This window comes from Enhydra lutris, unplaced genomic scaffold (genome assembly GCF_002288905.1).
Source record: "Enhydra lutris kenyoni isolate GAN:26980312 unplaced genomic scaffold, ASM228890v2 scaffoldscaffold24, whole genome shotgun sequence".
Taxonomy (NCBI): Eukaryota; Metazoa; Chordata; class Mammalia; order Carnivora; family Mustelidae; genus Enhydra; species Enhydra lutris.
The window spans coordinates 25,446,200-25,467,104 of NW_019154108.1; the positions used below are offsets into that span (position 1 = coordinate 25,446,200).

The window sequence follows — 20,905 nt, forward strand, 5'->3', positions numbered from 1 at the left end:
GTGTCGTGTGTGCGCGTGTGTGCGCGCGTGCGTTGTCGTGTGCATGTCCAGGCATCCTCTTCTCTCTCTCCCGCAGGGAGCCGGTTCATCCTGTTGGAGGGGAGCCAGCTGGATGCCAGTGACTGGCTGAACCCAGCTCAAGTGGTTCTCTTCTCTCAGCAGAACTCCAGTGGGCCCTGGGCCATGGACCTCTGTGCCCGGCGGCTCCTGGACCCCTGTGAACACCAATGCGACCCCGAAACTGGTAGGCAGGAGCACCGGGCAGTGGGTAACTGTCAGAGTTTGTGCCTCTTGCAGTCACCCCCCTGGAAACCCCCACCATCTTCTCCCGATGTCTCCATTGCCTTTGGGGGCCTCGGCTGTTCAAGCTGCCAGTGTGTGGGGGCTCCTGAGCCCGTTGGCTTAGAATGTGGCATCTTCAGGCAGAAAGCCTTGGAAGTACCCTATTTGTAGCCCCCATTCTGCATCCCAGACAGGCCAGTCTAGGACGATCGCCACCATCCATTTGGCATCCTGCCAGCGGATGGCAGCCGCTGGGGCTAGACCTTTTAATGCATGTTTATTGTAGAAAATTTGGAAAATTTAAGAAAGCTTATAGAAGAAAATGATAATCATCTATAATTCTCTCTCCTGGAGAAATCACTTTAAAATCATGACGTCCTCCCTTCCGATCTTTAATCTGTGCGTGAGTTTGAGAGACTTACAAGCACACTACGTCCAGTAGCTCTTTCTTGAGTTTTTCACTTCACATTCTATCATGAAAATTTTCCAGAACCGTTAAATATTCCTCAATAACATAATTTTAATGACTATTAGGTATTCCATTGTATGGCCATATCATAGCTCATTTAAATAGTTCCCTATTCGTTGACATTTAGGATGCTTTAAATTTTTAATTTTTACAAATACTACCAAAATGAATATCTTTCCACATAAATGCAGGGCACATGTGAAGTTAATATCTTCAAAGAAATCCTAGGAGAGAGATTACTGGGGCCAAGGGGAGAGACATTGCTCAGGCTGTCATGTTATGAGATGGGGCTGGGGCTTCCCCGAGAGGGTCCACGTGTGGACAAGACACGTGTGGGGGCACGCCCCGAGCTTGAGAGCTCCACGATCCCGAGGAGTATGGGTCCCTCCTTCCAGGTTGCTGTGCACTTTCCTTGTAGAAGAGGGTTCATCTCCAACAATCTCCATCAAGATCTGGGTCTTTTAGATTCAGTAACATGGACAGATGCTTCCCAGAGCAGCATGATGCTCCAGAACAAAGGAAGGCTTGTAATGACGGCTAAGACACCCAGGGCAAATGTTGGGAGCGGGGGGGCCAATTCCTCCAGCTCTCTGTATCTCATGCACAGCCCCTTCTCCACCACACACACACACACACACACACACACACACACATACACGCACAAATGTGCACATATACACATGCATATACACACATACATAGGCACACACATGCACACACGTGCACACTTGTGCACACACAGAGTACACATGTACATACACACATACACAGTGCACACACCTACCCCTACAGGTACATTTTCTTCAGGTGCTGGGGTGGAGGGATATTAGTAACGTTTGAGTCCAAGGGACAGAGCCTTGCTTCTGTTATGATGCATTGTGGTGTGCTTTTGGGAGAGTAGCAGGCAGCTACAACATCCAAAGTTCACCTTCTTAGGTCTAAGGGCTGTTGTCACCTGAACCCGTCATAGGGATTCCAGACCCCCATATGGAAGAGAAAGTATAGCATTTTAAACATCTGATGTCTAAGACTGTGCTTGCTTACTGTTCTTCCCACGTGGTCAGGCAAACACCAAATCAAACAGATGGGCTATGCGCCATACCCAAAAGCCAGTGTGCTCGGGAGAAAGGAAAAAGGGCTCGTCTCCAAGGCAGGGCCTCTCCGTGTGCCTGAGCTGGTTTCTGGTCGCCCCCCTGGCTGACTTGGAGTGGGAGATCCTGGGACAAGCTCAGTGCTTAAACTCACTTCTGAGACAAGCCTGATCTCCAGAGGGCCTTGGAAGGTTTTCCTGAGGTTCTAAAGAACAGGAAGCACTTGTGATTACATGTGGGGAGAGAAGGGATTGGTGTTTTGAGCATGGAGGGGTCTTAGAAATGATCTCCTTTAGATCAATATGTGAATTGTCCCAAGAATGGACATAACTCACCTAAAGCCCCCTGGCTTCCCAAGGCATATAGTCTGTGTTCCATCCATCATGAAGTCTGAACACAGGTGGGATTATCAAGGGTTGTGTGACTTCCCCAGCCAAGTCAGATCCAACATATTTGTCCCTGAAGGCTATGGAAGCAGACTTCAGTACTGAGCATGCTTCCCGAGCCAGGAGTTGGGGCGCCTGCTTGTCCACAGTGAAGTTCCCATCACCTGCCTTCCAGACATCTCGTTTCTAATCCTTGCTGAAAATGGCTCTGGGAAGCCCTCCTCTGCCAGTGGTTTCCCAGTCTCTGGGACGATTAACAAATAGCCAGCTGGAAGGCCAGGGGGGAGACTGCAGATAGGAACCCACACCCCACACCGGACACTAAGGTGCAACATCTTCCTTTGGGGGAGCAGCCGAGGAAGGCTGCTGCGGAGACATTTATTCCCATTAATGCTGGAAATGGAAGCCCTCCCCCTCCCTACCCTGCTTTCTTCCCGCACATGGGATGATGTGGTCAGCCCACACGCTCATCACTGAGAAACTTTATCGCCTCCCACACTCCATCCCGGAGCCTTCCTCCAAAGAGCTGAGTGTGGGAATTGGCTGCAAGTCAAGCCGACGTTATTTTTGCATCCCTCCAGCTAACTCACTTGGAAATGTCATAGTGTTGGGACATGTGCTTTCCCAGCCATGCCGAGGGGTCTGCCCATATGGAGATGTGGAGCTGTGCAAGGGCACGTGTGTACTTCTTCATGCACGCGCTACACAAACACACAAACACACACGCTCATTCCCTGCAAAGGAGCATCCTCGGGGGCCTGGAGCTATCCTCAGGCAACCTTCCAGAGGGTTCCAGAGTGAAGCGTGTATTTACTCATCACCTGTGCTGTGGTCCAGAAGAGCAGCTGTGGTAGGCAGAATATTGGGTCCCCGACAGTGGGCTCCTCCTCATCCCCAGAACCTGTGAATGAGTTACGTTACCTGGCAAAGATGAATTGAGGTTGCTAAACCAGTGGCTTTAAAATGGGGAGAGTAGGGGTGACTGGGTGGCTCAATCAGTGAAGCATCTGACTCTTGGTTTCGGCTCAGGTCGTGATCTCGGGGTTGTGAGATCGAGCCCTGAGCTGGGCTCCCTGCTCAGTGGGGAGTCTGCTTGAGATTCTCTCCCTCTGCCCCTTGTCCCACTTGCTCCAGCTCTCTCTCTCTCTCTCTCTCTCTCTCAAATAAATAAGTGAATCTTTAAAAAAATAAAATGAGGAGAGTATCTTGGATCACCTAGACGGGCCCAGTACAATCACAAGGGTCCTTCAAAGTGGAAGAGGGAGGCAGAGGCAGCGGCCAGACCCTACTAGCTGAGACATGAGAAGGACTCCAGCAGCCACTGCCGGCTTTGAAGCTGGAGGAAGGGGGCCCGCCATAAGGAATGGGATGTCTTCCAGAAGGTGGAAAAGGCAAGGAAATGGATCCTCCACTCAAGGCTCTGAAAAGGAGCGTAGCCCTATGGACTTCCTGTGTTTAGCCCCGTGAGACGTATGTCAGACTTCTGACCTACAGAACTGTAAGAAAATAAATTAGTATTGTTTTAGCCACTGGGTTTGTGATCATTGTCATGGTGCCTGTGGAAACAGGAGGAGGAAAAGGGCAGAGAAAGGACAAGCGTCGTTATGCTCCTCTTTGTAGCTCCCCAGCCCTGTTTAGGGAGACCACAAAGACCCTTCAAAGACGTGTCAGGAGTCTATGGAAGAACTAGAGCTGGAGGAAGCTTGCTGATCTGTTTTCCTTCTACATTCTAGTGACACACGATTTGGGAGGGATGTGATGTAGCTAGAACTGTAAGCCCGGTGCCTGGAAGTCTTGGCCAACTGCACACTGACATTCTCCTCCCAGCTTTGTGACCTTAGGTGTGTCTCTGGCCCAGGTGGGCTAACAGCCAACCGCTGAGGTTGAATATGGCTTCGTGCCCTGGCTGGATCCAGCCAGAGGTTGACTTCTCCTGTGCCTTCTATGGGTTTTTCTTATGCTCATCTGTTTGCTCACTTGCTTGGCTTTTGATGGAAACACAGACTAACTGGTTTCAGCAGTGTTTTTAACCCTCCATTCTCGGGCTTCGTTCTGCCGGTTGGGCTGCCGAGGAGGGTTCACACACCTGCTCGATTTCATAGCCCCCCTGCCAGCCCCGGCCACAGACCCTCACTGCCCTTTTCAAGACATGTAGCTTTTATGGGTCTGCAAGGAGCACAGGCTCCCAAGCTAAAGCAAATTTCAGTTGCCATTCACAGAAATCACTTCTACCCCAGACCTTTCTAGAGGCCAGTCCTGGCCACAGAGAAATACATAAGATTTGGCGAGGGGCATTGGACCAGTTTTCTAGACTCAAGTCTAGCCCTCTTCCCCTTTCCTTGGTCTGAACCACTGCCTCTCTGCCTCTCTGTCTCTGTCTCTCTCGAGCTCAGTTTGGCAGGGTAGCACAGCTCCCATTTTGTGCCCACTCTTTCCAGACTCCCTTTTGTGGCTCATTTAAAGCACCTTCCTTCAGGACGTACCTTGGCATACTTCCCTCTGTCTGCCCTCCCAGAGTCATGTGGGGCTCTTTGACTCTGGGCCTGCCTCTTGCCTGATGTCTCCACAGGGAGGGAGGCCAGGCAGTTAGAGATTACCAGATGTCTTCCAGAGATTTCCGTCTTCAGAGGAAGCACAGCCCCCAATTCCATTTAATAAAAGCCAACCGCCACTGGAAGGATAGGTGTCTCGGGCTTTTGTCCCTGTCAAGTCCAGCCCAGCCGTGTCTGAGGATCCCAGCTTCAAGGTCTTTCCTTAATCCTTTGATGAGATTTGCACCCCAGTCCCTCACCTGTGGAATGGGAAATGAGGGGAGGCACGGTGCCGTATGGGTTACTTCAAGGCGTCTGACCTTGGGTGCCAAGCACAAATCAAGGGTAGCCCTTTCCTGGCCCTCCCTGGATCACCTCGATCGTCCCTTGGTGGGCTTCTACACCCTGGCAGTGTGCTCACCCGTGCGTGTCTCCTGCAGGGCACACTCCCTCCCGCTTGGGCTCCTCTCCGTGGCCGTGACACGTCTCTCCATTGGATTCCTGCGAACACCGCCACCGAGTCGGCACGTCATGTGTTCCCCGCCATCTGTCACAGCAGATGCAGAGACTGTAACACTTCTAGCTTAGGAGGGCATCCAACACCCTTGCGGGGTCTTTAAAATTCACAGCTAACAGTCGGAGCTTGTGTTCGCAAGAAACCCCTCTTAAAGTCAAGAGTTAGCATTCGGTTGCCATAGCAACTTTCCTCCTCAAGTCTGAACTCCTTTCCGTGTAGATGGCCAAACTGGTTTTGAGGAGGAAGGCAGAAGGGGGGAACGTTTGGTGGGTTCCGGAAATGAGGATCATTTGGGAGGCAGATTTTGGCTATCCTCCGCCTCTAGCCTGATATGTTTGAAAATGTCTCCGTTGCTCTGACTTTGGGCTGCACGTGACATTATACGGAGGAAAGCTTTCTCTCTTGTCAGCGGTGTCCCCACATAGTCTGAGTGATGGAACCCATAAGGAGATAATGACTTTGAAGGCAATCTGAGAAAGGTACATGCGTTTTACAAAGGGTACGAATCACCGTCGTTAGGAAAATCAGGCTCTGCGTGAACTCTGAGTTGTTAGTGCATTTATTTTTTACATGTTTTGTGGCAACTAGCTATCAAACGTGGAAGGGCTCCCTTTTTTGTCAGTCCTCATTTCTAGGGCAAGGCCTCCAGCCAAGACCCCTCCGAGAGTCAGAGTGATGGGTCTGACAACCTCTCGAGGTTACTTCCTGCTTTTTAATGTTGCACAAGGACAATCGGGAGAGGATCTTCTGAAGGGAGAAGGAGGTCTGTGCCCTCTACCCATTAATCGCCTTTGATTTTTCTATCTTGAGAGTGGGGGTAGTGGTGTTATTTATAAATGTCGGGCAAATTTTTAAGTTAATTAATTTTCCATTACACTCTATGAACAAAAATCGCTACTCGTGCAGAAAAGTGAATCTTGTTCCTGCCCCTGTGTAGCTTCTAGTCTTGAACCCCTGCTTTCCTTGAAATTGGTAAGATAGGAGGCCTGGCTCCTTGGTGATTTCCTTCTTTTATGGGCCTCTGGTACTTGCCTTCTTTATCTTTCCTTCTCCCAGAGAAACAGCCTTCATCTGAAAGCTTTATTATCACCTACCTAGTTTCAGACTTTGGTTTCCTGGTTCCAACCCTAGCTCCCTGATGATTCCTGGGTACAGCTCAGTAGCCCTGAAACTGGTGAATCTGAGCCTGTGGCAAATCTAGCTCATGTAAAGCCTGAGTGTCCCACACTGTCTCGTACTGACCTCATAGTCTGTGTAAAGCCCCCACAGACTAAGAAATCGCTAGTTTTCGCTTCACTCCTCAGCACCTTGAGCTAAGCAGGTGTGGGGAGAAGAATATGAGTGTTATCTAGTAGTGGGCCCCGATGGGGAGTACCTTAGAGGTCCACCTTGAAAGGATGGCTAAGCTTAGATCCTAACAAAAAACTCATTTCTTTATAACCTACCCAATCCCTTCCCTCATAACTGTGGGGCCCCTTTTGCTTCATTTTTGTTGGTTTTTGTCTTTGAAAAAAGAAAATACCCTCAAAGCTATTATTCTAGGTGTATCCTTTTCTAAGTGTCTCTTGCTCTAGAAAGATGAAGGAACTGTATGCCCCTTGTCTCCTTAGGGCAAGCCACTTTTGTGATTTACAGATTAAAGGAAGTCACACCCTGTTCTTTTACGACCTGCAAATTAACCAGCCAGTGAAGAGTTAACACTAGTGCTGTAGTAGGACTGGTCTCAGCAGTTTAGGGATACATAACATTACATAACAAATTATTAATATAAGGGAGCAGGAGCAATTTTTTTTTCAAGATCAGCGCTAAGGCAGGCAATGATTCTTAATCTTCGGGGGGTCTTGAATTTGCTTGTAAATCAGAAGAATGTCATGGAATCCTGCTGTGGGAAGATGCACATACATGCATATACAGTTTTGCATACAATTCCAGAGGGGTTGTGAACCCCTTGGTGTATTGATGGAGTAACTAGTGGTAATGAAGCAGAGCAATATAGATAGAGAATTGTGGGAGGTTCTTCTGTTTAACAGCTCCAAAATCATTAGCCATTTTCATTTAAAAACAAAAACCCGGAGTTCCTACAAAACCATAATAGGTATGAGTGGCCTCCTTGAACCATGTGGTGGTTCTGTGGGTGAACAGCATGGTGTGGTGGAAATTAAGGTCCAGAGTCAGAGTCAATGATTCAAATATTAACTGCACTTTATAAGCTGTCTCTAGATCCCTTCATTTTTCTGAGCCTCAGTTTCCCCTATAAGCATGGCATAGCTAATAATGCCTACTTTTCAATTTTCTTAGAAATATTTGGTGAAATAAGTCACTTAGGTGCTCTTTAAACACTCCTTGCTCACCTAATAGGTGTCTTGCAGGAGACGGGGCACCAGGCAAATAAGGATGAAAAAGCCCTTTTGCTCAAAGCGTTCTTGGTCTTTGTTTTTACGGAGCACATTTGTAGGTTCTTTGTAAATGTTGGGTTCCTCTACTAGTGAAACTCAGCCCGTGGTAGCAAATGGAGAGATGGAGGGTGTGTTCATTCACGTGGGCGGCAGAGATGGGGATGTGTGGCATAATGGGATTTATTGTTTCATCCACACCACTATTAGAGTCGGAGTTTCATGTAATCATTTCATATTCATTTTCTCGAACAGACATGTTAATCAATTGCTTCCTGTTTCTTCTTCCTGCCCTGCTTCTAAGGGGAATGCCTCTGCTACGAAGGTTACATGAAGGATCCTGTACACAAGCACCTTTGCATTCGGAATGAATGGGGCACAAACCAGGGGTAAGTGCAGGGATGGCAAGCGAGCCAGTTCCCAGCTGTCACTCTTCTTCGTGCAGACAAGACGCGGAGCAATTGCACGCAGGGGAACGCAGCTAAAGGGTGGTTATATTCTGAATCGCGAATGGGTAAAAATGTCACCGTGCATTTCCATATTTATACCATCCCAGTGACGTCCGTGTCATCTTTTTCTCCATTTACGAGTTCAGAGATGATGCCTCTGACTCGCAGCCCCACAGCCTCCAGCTGGGATCTGAAAAATCAAGCTGTCCCTGCCTTCTTTCTCGTTCCACCGCCAGTCACCAGGCTTCCACAGGCAGAGCTTAGCTGAGGATTTTGTTGGAGAGGCACGAAGCTGTGCAGACTCCCGTGTGGCTCTCCCAGAGCTCGAGGAGCTTTGAGAGACGGACATGAGAAGAAACGTAATTTCCCCACCTCATTTAGCAAGGGTGACGTGCGGGAGTCCTCCACAATGAGTCACAGTACTCCTGCTAGGTCCCCAGTCACCCTTTCTCCCTGAGACCTTTGCTTTCCCCCAAGCGCACGTGACTGGGATAAGAGTTCCCTTGTCTTGCCTTGTCCTTTTATTATTATTTTTTTTACATTAAAAAAATTATTGTGGTGCTCGCTTCGGCAGCACATATACTAAAATTGGAACGATACAGAGAAGATTAGCATGGCCCCTGCGCAAGGATGACACGCAAATTCGTGAAGCGTTCCATATTTAAAAAAAAAAAAAAAAATTATTGTGATAAAATCTACATCCCATAAAATTGAGCATTTCAGTCATTTGAAGTGTATGATTCAGTGGCATGGAGATCATTCACATGGCCGCCAGCCATCAGGACTGCACGTTGTCCTTTGCTTTCTAGAGGCAACTTTCTACTCTGTTTTGGGTGCCAAGAGCTTGCTTTCTGCATTGGCTCGTTCGTGGAGCAGGGTGGGAAGAGAAAGGGATCAATAAACTCTTATAATAGCAGTCGATGGAATAGGGAACACTACAAAGAAATCAAGGCACAAGCCACCTGAGAGTGATTGCTTTTGTGCAGGTTGGAAATGTGTTTGCAGCCTGACAAGGTGGAAAAAAAAAAAAAGGCGCCACCATCATTTCATACATTGCCATGGAGGACTGCTATCCCCGAGGTCGATGATCTGCCCCCTTTGTAGGATTCTGATGAGACCAAGCCTAGAATTGTGAGTGTAGTTCTGGACTCTCTCAGCAATAAATATGGAGACAAATGGGTGAGAGTTTGGAGAAGAGCAATAAAAATGATTGAAGAGCCCAAGGGAGTGATTTATGATGAAGGATAGAAGGACTCAACTCGGAGAACTGGTCAGCTGATGACTAAGTCAAGGCATGATAGATGCCCATCGATGTTAGAAGAGGGCAAATGTTCTGGAACGGGTTGAGGTTGAGGAATAAGGACAAGAGAGAATGAAGTTAGGGGAAGGAAATCTGAGTCACAGGTCAGAAAACTTGAGGAAGTCAAAATGCCATGAAATTTTTCTGTTGGTGGAAATGAAGGATTGCCCTGTTTCCATTGAACTTGAGATCACATCAGAGAGGCAGTCCCCCCGATTTGGAGGAAGATGTTTGTAGAAGGGTATAAATACACGTGAGGTTGTATGTTGTTGAAAGACGGGTTGGGAGGCTCCTGGGTGGCTCAGTGGGTTAAACCTCTACCTTTGGCTCAGGTCATGGTCTCAGGGTCCTGGGATCGAGCCCCACATCGGGCTCTCTGCTCAACAGAGAGCCTGCTTCCCTTCCTCTCTCTCTCTGCCTGCCTCTCTGCCTACTTGTGATCTCTGTCTGTCAAATAACTAAATAAAAAATCTTTAAAAAAAAAAAAAAAAGGAAAGAAAAGAAAGACGGGTGGGGAGGGCCGAGGACTTGGCTGATAGATGTCGGGTAGGGTATGAATACAGAGACCCATTCGCTGTTTAGAGTCACCTTAGTCCCCTCCCTCTCTGACCCCTGAAACGTTTGCATCGCAGATGGGGAGCCAGGATTTTAGCCCTAGTGATGGCCGAGCATCTCGGTTCACCATGATTCTGAGTAAAATGTTGTAAAGGGTGATGGATAACCAACTCTCTATCATTTAGCCTGCAAACTTGCTGCTGAAGAAAACGACAAAATATAATTTTGCTTTTTGCCCTGAATGATCCAGGCTGGCTCTCTGCAGTGATTGGATTTGGTGGCTAATTGCTCAAGCCTCCACGTCCCTCGCCTTGCAGACAGATCATGAGAGGACGGGCCTGGCTTCACTTGGTAATTGCACAAGGGTTCGTCATCCCCTCTGGCTGTGTTGTAGAGGCAGTCTTAGGATGTAGACAAGAGCCTCCAGGGACTCAGTGCAGGCCCCATGTTGGTGTCATTTAAAATAAGACAGGCTAAAGCACCGAGTTGCAGACTGACAGGAACATTAGCCCCAGGAAACAGACAAGGAGACCTAATCTGTCATTTCCATCTCTAATTTCCATTATTCTCTGATCATCACTGTCTGCGAGGTCTCGTTTTGGACACTAATAAAATAATGGAGCAACTGTTAGGAGGGAAAAAAGTGACTATCTTGGGGATAATGGAACCAGGAGTGATAAGCAGCATGGGTTTATATGTATATAAAAAATGCCAGACAAAAGACTGCATTTCCCTCATAAAATGACAAGATAAATGATAAGTGGAGGATGCCATACATCTTGATTTAAATCGGGGGTCTGATGCCACGTTTCTCTAAATGATTCTTACAAAATTAATCGAAATTGATTTGAACGTGAAGTCTGTCACTTGAATGGAAACCGGCCTGACAGATTGCCAACTAATGATACGTATTGGGGTATTATGGAAAAATCGATGGCGGGCCTGATTTTCCTGAATATTTAATGTTCTAGAAGTCGAAGGGAAGCAGCATGTGTTGGTATTTATATTTTTCACCTAATATCCTTGTATTGCATACATAAAAATAGCTGAACATTCTTTTGAAGTAGAACAAGCAAATCCCAGGCCAGTGATATTGAAAATGAATTCCCCTGTGAAAAATCTAGGTTAATGTATGAGGAGAAAAGTAGCAATAAGCTTTCATGACTTTCAGACAAGGAAGAAAATTGATTAAGGACATTAATACAAAAAATTACACCTCCAAGTTTACCCAGCCTCTCCCTCGTGCTCCAGGTTACCGAGACCATGTGTGCGCGTGCGCCTTTGAGCCGGTGTGCGTGGGTATGTGGTATGTGCATGCGTGGTGTGTGTGTGTGTATGTGTGTGTGTGTGTGAGGGAGCAGGTTTATTCGTACAGATGCTCTCAGCCCTGCACACCATCATTTATGCGCTCACTCGTTTACGTTTTCAGCAAATACTCAGTTGATTACCCATTGTGCCAGGATAAGCTAGATTGCTAATTAAAAGATGTGGTCTCTGCTCTGGAAAAACTACCAGTCTAGATGGATAATGGGTACATAACAGGAAAATGAAAATAAATTCTAAAACCTATTAAAAGAAAGAAAGGTCTATGTGATTACAGTTGAAGGGGTGACTTAGGTGACATCTAAGAACCTAGAATGGAATGTTATGGAGAAGTTTCGTAGGCTGATCAAGGAAATCCTAAGCAAAGGGAACAGCATATGTCAAAGCCTGGAGACCTAAGAAGCATGACTTCTCTAGGACTAGCAAATAAATAGCCCAGTGTAGCTTAAGAGTGCAGTTTACAGAGACAGGAGAAGAGATTGATAAAGTGGGTAAAACCTAGCTCTGGAGGAGCTCTTGCTTTCTAAGATTTTGGATACTGAAATTCCATGTAGGTGCCCCTAAAATTGTTAGCAGAGGGGAGAAGTTCCAAGCTGTCTGTATATTTGGTGGAATCGTCCTTTTCACTATACGTTATCATTCTGGGTCCTTCCAAAATAAAATACGGCACCTGGGTGGCTTAGTCAGTTAAGCATCTCCATCAGCTAAGGTCATGATACCCGGGTCCTGGGAATGAGTCCTGCGTTTGGCTCCCTGCTCAGTGGGGAGTCTGCTTCTCTCTCTACTCCTCTGCCCTGCTTGTGATCTCTCTCTCTCAAATAAATAAATAAGTAAAATTGTTTTTTAAAAAATTACATAAATTAAAATAACCTAAAAAGAAAACAAAAAGCAAAACAAATCCACTCAAAACCTCTTGAGACTATCTAAATTTGTATTTATCTGGATTCTGTAAGTAAAACCTAGTCCCGACATTATTCTGTAGATAACAAGTTTTTAAGAGAAAACAACAAAGAATGACAGAATCAGGCACCATGTGTGTGAGGCATGTGAGTATTGGGGGTTGCAACCATTTCTTGGTGACTCTGGTTCTGCCAAAAATGCCCATGTTGAGAAATGTGTGATTGGATCTGGGAGGTGAAGCTAGTCACTGTTGTGAACCCAGGTGACTGGGTCAGGTCACCAGTTGTAAAATTACTGAATTCATTACATAAGAAGCTCTTATTCACTAAAAGTAAAAAAAAAAAAAAAAAAAAAAAGCTTCCAAAAGATTTAAACAAAGCCACAGATGACAGATTTCTAATGAGTTATTAAAAGAACATGGGATATTTGAGATTATATTTTTGGTCTTCACGGTTGGCAACAAAATCAATCATTTCCTGCCACAGCATTCCTGGTGACAGAGTTGTCCCACAGAGGACTTAGGATATAAAAGGGTCCTACCCTCAGCATGGGGCTTTACCAGGTCTTCTGTCTAACCTGCCATGAATTCACTAGAAATTGCTCAGCCTTCTATCATTGTGGCTTTATAGATACAGAGAGGGACTGTTAGAGTATATATCTAGTATTTGCTCGACAACAAGTACAAATTGAGAATTCTAACAAGAAATGAAACCAATAAATGAGGGTGGAGGAAGCAAGAGAGATTGATTTACAGGAACATATTACAGAAGAAAAAAAAATTTATTTAGCTCCTTTGGAGATTATTAAGAAAAGCTATCAGAAGTTTTTTGTTGTTGTTAAATTAAAAGTGTGCCCCAGGGGCTCCTAGCTACATTTTTCAGAACACCCCATTACATAAAATTCATGCATTTGAATATTCTTTCTAAACAATAGTCTGATTTCTTATTCTGGCATCTCAGGTACAGAGGGCAACACCAAGGAGATTTCCCACTAAAGGACCCTGGCATATCACTAGATTTCCATGCTGAAGGAGGGTGATCAAGTGATAATTCATGAGACGGGAAGAGCTGGCAGTGGGAAATGAACAGGTGTTCTCTGTGGTTTTAGAAGCTGTTGTCAGGAATCAGAACCTTCTCTCACTGCCTACTCAGGAGCCAACACGTTTACCATCATATCCCCAGATAAGGACACATGTGCGCATGTGCGCATATGCGCATGCGTACTTTTTCCGCTCTACAGCCCACGCCGCTTTCATCTGTCCCTTCCATTGTGCCAGGTGCTTCCTGTTCTCTTCTTCTATTTCTACCTCTTCTCCCTGCTGCCCCCTCCCAGGAGGGACTGCCTGGGGATTCTAAATCCATATAAGGAGCAAATGTCTCACCCCATAGAATCCAGTTTCCTTTTCAAGCCAAGAATGAGGACGGTGTCTATCAAGGTTGTCCTCAACCCCTCTGTTGTGCTCAAAATACGTCCTTGATGGCAGTAATTATATTTGGGACTGCCTGAATGATGCCGTTCGGAACATTTCCCTGGAGACAACCCTCAGTACGATGACCAGAGACCAGTGGAGAGGATGCACCTGCCTCAGGGTTCTAGGTATGGAGCAGAAACCAGACTCCCCCGGTGACTCAAAATGAACCACAAACCTGTCCTCACCTCCTGCCCTTCTACAACTGAGCAAAGGCCTCCTTTCAGCTCTCTGAAAATCACAGGGTAAATGTCCAGCCACTGGAGGGCAGTAACTGCAACGCTGGGGTGCATCTCTGATCCCAAATACGGGTCTTGGGCAGTGTTTAGCCTCTTTGACCTGCCCAATGTCTCTTTAGAAGTGACTCAGCTGGAGTCAGACAGTCCTGGGTGACATATGACAGTTACCGACTTCTCTCTGTCCATTTCTAGATCATCGTCTGGCTTTTATTTTCCCACCCACGTGTCGCTGATTTGTGTCACCAATGCCCCAGTCGCCTTCCCCCAACCTCTCAGACAAGATTTGCAGGCCAGCCTGGCACTGCTCTTTTTATCTCTGGGTGCCCTTCACCCTGCCCTCCAGCCCCGTCGGCATCGTCCATGGCAGCACCTGTCATTGCCATGCCATGCACAAATGGGATTATCTTCCCATTAGCTCTTTTTGTTCTCCTTTTTTCTGTTTCTGTGTGTATGCGTGTGTCACTCTTTGTAATTACTTTAAACTTATTCACATATTCCTAACAAGGGTTCCCAGTGTATTTATTTGGCCCCTTATTTCTCATTCTTCTTTTCTTCCCTCCTTGTTCTTTGTTTCCATTTCCACCTCTTCCCCCAGGAGTCAAGGGCAATGTGGCTGTCCTTTCTCCCACCCATTCCAATGTGAGACAGATCTTCGTCTTCACTCTTGGAATTAAGTTTCAATTTCCTAGTTCCCTCTCTCTTTAGAAGCCCCGCTGTAACCTGATTCCAGCTGAACTGTTGTCCTGTGGGAGGAGGGCTGACCCCTCCCTGGACAAGCAGGCAGGAACCGAGCAGTTGCATATGAAGCCCCACCTACCGGGACCTTTAAAACAGACACAAGAGGGTCAGGTCCCCCACTTGGCTTGGGAGACTCTGCACCTCGTCCTCAGGGATTTCCTCAAGTGCAAACATGTTGACTTGACCTATTTTCACAAAAGGTGTGTGGTCAGTCCGCTGAGTACAGTGATGGACCTTGTAGATTACAGATAGACATCTGGCTAGTAAAAAACTGAGGGCTGAAACCTAGCCCGTGCTCTCCAAGGCAAACAAACCCTGAGACAAAGGCTATGTTTGTCCAGATGGGCACCTTTTTCTAATTTGCACAGAGGCACTTAATGAGCTGTGCTGACCCTGACCGTGGTCATTTTAGGTGATGCCCTTTGCTCCCCTCTTAGAGGCAACTATAACCTCCTTGGTTACTAAAGGTGATACAAGAGCAAAATATGCCATTAATAATTGACTCCCTGATGCCTGTGCATGAAGCAAATACTTAAGAATCATCTGGGGAGCTTACTTAAAATATGGATTTCTGATTTCTACCTCCGGAAATTTTAATTTCATAGGTCTGGGAGAGGCTCCAAAATCTGTACCTGCAAAATATTCCCCCAAATGATTCTGAAGCATAGCCAGACTTAAGAAACCTCCCAGAGCTGGACCCCGGAGTCTCTAGACCCTTCGGGAGGGCACCCTCTTACCACTGCACCATCCCCTACAATGAAAATAAGAACGGGTTTGTAGGCTGTGGCTGAGGACATCTAAAGGATCCTTGCATTTTATTGATTGGGAAATTGAGGACCAGAGAGGTGAAGAAACTTGCTTAAGGTCATAGAGCTGGTGGCCAAGCTTGACAGTGCTGGGTGGGTACTGGAGCTAAGTCAGTCAGGTAAACAGATTTCAAAGAGAGTGCAGTGTGAAAAGCATGTAACACTCTGAAAGCCAGTTACCAGAGGTAGATGAGAGCTGGACATTCTGAGGTCCCCAACTGTTTCTCGGTGTCCTCCTCCCCCTCTCCCTCCCCCTGACCCCAGGGTGGAGGGGCCTCCTCATCCCATTTTTCCCTGAGTGACAGGTGTCTGCCATCCCCCCTACTGTACTGCATACCCCCTGGAGGAGGGTGAAGCTACCACTGTGTTCTCGCTGACTAGTCCAGTCACGGCACCAAGAGACTTATTTTAAACAGTGCCGGAGGCGGGAACACTCATATTTCCTCCAACATGACCACCAGGGTGAAAAAAAAATCAACCTCAATTTACCCTCCCATCTGCTCAAGAATGGAAGATAAATTGTTTCAATTTTATAGAAATGAATGTTTTATGTCTTGCCCATGCTTTCCAGATAGTGTCCTGAATTTATATATTCTACTGAATGCATGGATATTTTCCACGAGGAATGGAAATCGCTGGACCTTCAGCTTCCTTGGGTATCGGTCTAAGAATACTAGATTTGAGAGTGCTGTCATTTCCCCTGGCTTTGGAGATCTTGGCTATTTATCTTTTTTTTTCTTGAAAATAAATAGAAAAAAAAATCCACTCATTATCCCATGCTCAGAGAAAACTACCATTATCATTTTGGCACTTGTCTTCCCAATTTCTTTTGCTATGCCTCGAAAATTTTGCTTCTCCTTGTTCCCCGCAATTCTGTATATATTTTTGTTCTCTTTCATAATTTAACAATAAACATGTATTACATTTATAATAAAAAAATTTGGAGACAAAAGGTAAGGAAGGAAGCTTTAAAAGGGTCTTTGTGGTACATTCTTTTTCTTAAAACTTTTGCCATGGGGAAGTTTTTCTTCATGTCTCACTAAACCCTCAATTTTAACCTGATTTTGGGGGAGAGAAGAAAGTGGTTCAGGGTCTAGCATTCAGGTCAGACTCTAATAAAACATCTCTATAAGTCTGGGTAGCAAAGGGCTGAGTGAACCGCAAACAACAAACCTCACATTTAGCACAGTATTTAATGCCATACAACCTCAATGTCACTGAAGACTTTAGTGGTCCCTCATGTAATACTGATTAATAGCTATCATTTATTAAGTATATAATGCAGGACTCAGTCTTTTTTAAAAAAAAAATCACTAATCTTGATGAAAATTCTATGAACTGGTTAAGAGGTGAGTAGTTAATAGTGTTTATTCTACGTACGATTTCTGTGAAAACAATTTTAGTAAAAATAATCTTAAGGCGTAGCCTCCTAGATTAAGTATTTTGGAATCTTGTTCAGACGTGCATGCTGTAATTATCTTTTTGAAATTTTAACTTCATATAATTTTGGAAATTGGAGAGCAGACGTTTTGTCACTACACAGTTTTTTTTTTTACTTTATTTTTTCCTTTTAATAAAAGGATTGCAGATAATTGGTAGAAAATCTAGGGAAAAACACACACAAGCAGTAAAAAGAAGAAAATCTAAGCCACCTGAAGTACCATTCCCTGGAGGGAACTCATTCTGACCTTTTGTTTTGTTTGTTTAAGTATAATCCTTTTTTAACAAAAATCTCTTCATAGTGTGTAACTCTTGCTCTGCTTTATACATAGACACACGTGTACACACACACATACATATGTATGTATAATGAGAACGAACAGACACATGCGCACACACACGCCCACATATACATATACATATGTATGTATAATGAGAACGATGCCTATTTTTATTCGAGGCTCAGTTGTACGGTGACCAGAGTCATGGAGTCATGAACAGAACTTGTTCTTGGTGTCTGATGCCAACATCTAGGCTCTTATTAAATTATGATGTAGCTCAGCATTGGGATAGTTTTTTTCCTCCTTATAGTCTTCTTCCCACCAACCTTATTAACCTTCCCCAAGGTTTTCCACACCAAGAGTAGCATCATTTGCCTGAGGAGATATAGCCTGAACCAGGCTTTCTAGTCAAAGTTGCCATTTGGACCCAAGACCCTTGAATGTAGAAGAGTCCCAGATTTCAGTTGTGCAGGACCTAGGACAGCTGCTCGAAGCCCGGGTGCCAGGCAAGCCCTGAGGGTGGAGGATCCCATGGGGCTGTCCAGACCACAGTTCTCAGCATGGACTTCTCCCCATCCTGACGCACAGCAGAGACTCCCTTGTTTATAGCCACAGGAGAAAGATGATTTTATTTTTTTTTTCAGTGTTCCAAAATTCACTGTTTATGTACCACACCCAGTGTCCCATGCAATACGTGCCCTCCTTAATACCCACCACTAGGCTCACCCATCCACCCACCCCTTCCCCTTAAAATCCGTTTGTTTCTCAGAATCCACAGTCTCTCATGCTTCATCTCCCCCTCCAATTTCCCCCAACTCACTTATCCTTTCCTTCTCCTAATGTCCTCCATGTTATTCCTTATGCTCCACAAGTAAGTGAAACCATATGATAATTGACTCTCTCTGCTTGACTTACTTGACTCAGCATAATCTCTTCCAGTCCCATTCATGTTGTTACAAAAGTTGGGTATTCATCCTTTCTGATGGAGACCTAATACTCCATTGTATACATGGACCATATCTGCTTTATCCACTCGTCTGCTGAAGGGCATCTTGGCTCTTTCCACAGTTTGGTGATTGTGGACATTGCTGCTATGAACATTGGGGTCCATATGGCCCTTCTTTACACTACATCTGTATCTTTGGGGTAAATACCCAGTAGTGCAATTGCTGGGTCATAGGGTAGCTCCATTTTTAACTAATTGGGGACTCTCCACACTGTTTTCCAAAGTGGCTGCACCAACTTGCATCCCCACCAACAGTGTAAGAGGGTTCCCCTTTCTCCATAGCCTCTCCAACATTTGTTGTTCCCTGTCTTGTTAATCTTTGCCATTCTAACTGGTGTAATGTGGTTACAATGTGGTTTTGATTTGAATTTCCCTGATGGCTAATGATGATGAATATTTTTTCATGAGTCTGCTAGCCATTTGCATGTCTTCTTTGGAGAAGAGTCTGTTCATGTCATCTGCCCATTTTTTGACATGATTATCTGTTTTTTGGGTGTTGAGTTTATAAGTCTTGGATATCTGCTCTTTGTAGTGTCATTTGCGAATATCTTCTCCTCATCGAAGCGTGACTTTAAATGGAGTGAGAGCTCACCATTGTGGGATAGTCAAAAATGGGAACACAGTCTACGTTGAAAGCCTACCTGGAGTGGAATTAAATCAGTGTAATGAGCCACAGTACTTTGCAAGCCTGGTATTATAATGCTCCCCACACTGTGCCCTTCAAGTGCTGTAGTAATAGAACTGATATTAATATTAGTAATAACTAATAACTGACAAATAGCCCTTGTGATGCACCAGCCCCTCTCCTCAGTATTTTTCACATACCAATGCATGTAATTCTCATTTCAATGTTATGAAGTAGAAATTACTAATGGCCCCATTTCACAGGTGAATCTCTTGACTATTGTAGCAATATTGCAAAGTCTCAGAGGCAAGAAAAGAGACTCTTGGGGTCCCTAAAGAGAACTTTCCTGTGTCCAGTCCCTCAAAGGCTAGAGAGTCTCTAAATGAAATGGAAGCTGGAATGAAGCTGCAGTTCAGCCTCGAGGCTCTGGGGCCAGGGGATCCATGAGTTGACGCCTGAATTAGAACAATGACAAGTATGTAGTCTGTAGTTAAGCATCTCTTTCAGAATGATGTAGAGGCCTAGGGAAAGCGACAAACCACTAGAGGGACCTCATTGGGGACCTAAGCATGGTAAATACCATTGGCTATTGCCCAATCCAGGTTGGAAAAAAGCACTCAGACATATCCTAGGGGCCCCTGGCTGGTAACTTTCCATCAGAGGCAGATGTCTGCTACTGACTAGCTCTGTGCTGTGGCCAGTGTGGAACCGTGGCCATGTGTTCAAGTCAAGATGGCCCATTACTGGGGCGCCTGGGTGGCTCAGTGGGTTAAACCTCTGCCTTCGGCTCAGGTCATGATCTCAGGGTCCTGGGATCAAATCCCGCATCGGGCTCTCTGCTCAGCAGGGAGCTGCTTCCTCCTCTCTCTCTTTCTGCCTGCCTCTCTGCCCACTTGTGATCTCTCTCTGTCAAATAAATCTAAAAAAAAAAGATGGCCCATTACTGTAGCAGGGGGCGTGGCATAGCCTACATCATGGACCATACACCTGGATTGCATTTACCCATCTACTAGCACAATCATGGGAGAATAAAACCCCTAGTCAGGTCCTCGTTGTTAGCAAAGATTTCAGAACTTTTTCCCAATGGGTCAGGAGTGGCATCTTCATGTTTGAGAGACGGGGCCATCCATCTTCCCCAAGCTACTTGACCTAGGATAAAGGTCGTCTGGAATATGTTCAGAGGTTTTTCTTTCCAGAGATAAGCTTGGGTATCATTAACTGGACTTCACTTAATTATAGCCTTGGTCAAACTCTTTCATCCGAACTGGGAGGCTGTGGATTCCTTACTTCCAAGAAGATTGATGTTCATCTGCTCACATTTTTATCTGTATGGGGGCAGCAGAGCTCGGTGGGAAGAGTGTATTGTTGGCCTGAGATTTGGGCTCAAATCTTATTTCTTCTATTTAAAAGCACTGTATTTTGGGCTGACTTCATAACTTTTTTGAATCTTAACTTCATCATCAGTAAAAATAAGAAGAATAGTATCTACTTCAGGGACGCCTGGGTGGCTCAGTCTGTTGAACCGCTGTTTTCGGCTCCGGTCGTGATCCTAGGATCCTGGGATCAAGTCCCACATCGGGCTCCTTGCTTGATGGGGAGCCTGCTCCTCTCTCTGCCTCTGCCTGTCACTCTGCCTGCTTGTGCGCACTCTCTGTCTCTGACAAATAAATAAAATCTTTAAAAAAGAAATAGTATCTACTTCATAGAGTTGATAGAAGGTTTATGAAGAAAACATAAATAAAATATGTTGTACTCAATAATGTTAAAGAAAATATATGAGCTCTCAGCAAGTAATGGCATTGAGTTTCTTTGAACTGCCACCAAATGGTATGATCTTAGTATCAGCTTGGCAAGTTGGGTTAGAGTCACGGGGCGCCTAGATGGCTCAGTCGTTAAACGCCTGCCTTCACCTCAGGTCATATTCCAGAATCCCAGGATTGAGCCCTACATCGGGCTCCCTGCTCAGCAGGAAGTCTGCTTCTCCCTCTCCCTCTGCCTGCAGCTCCCCCTGCTTGTGCTCTTTTTCTCTGTGTGTCAAATAAATAAGCAATCTTGAAAGAAAGAAAGAAAGAAAGAAAGAAAGAAAGAAAGAAAGAAAGAAAGAAA

At 45.6% G+C, this 20,905-nt stretch overlaps 1 protein-coding gene across 6 annotated transcripts in view; it reads left to right on the plus strand.

Moving 5' to 3' along the window:
- LOC111150676 (astrotactin 1) overlaps nucleotides 1-20,905 on the plus strand; it is a 320,695-nt gene that overhangs the window by 155,865 nt on the left and 143,925 nt on the right. For 3 of the 6 annotated variants that reach the window (XM_022508208.1, XM_022508211.1, XM_022508212.1), the window contains 2 exons: nucleotides 77-268; nucleotides 7,974-8,058. In XM_022508208.1, the coding sequence (XP_022363916.1) occupies nucleotides 77-268; nucleotides 7,974-8,058 (277 nt within the window). The remainder of the gene's footprint in view (nucleotides 1-76; nucleotides 269-7,973; nucleotides 8,059-20,905) is intronic. The other 3 variants (XR_002640811.1, XM_022508210.1, XM_022508213.1) reach the window with 2 other exon arrangements.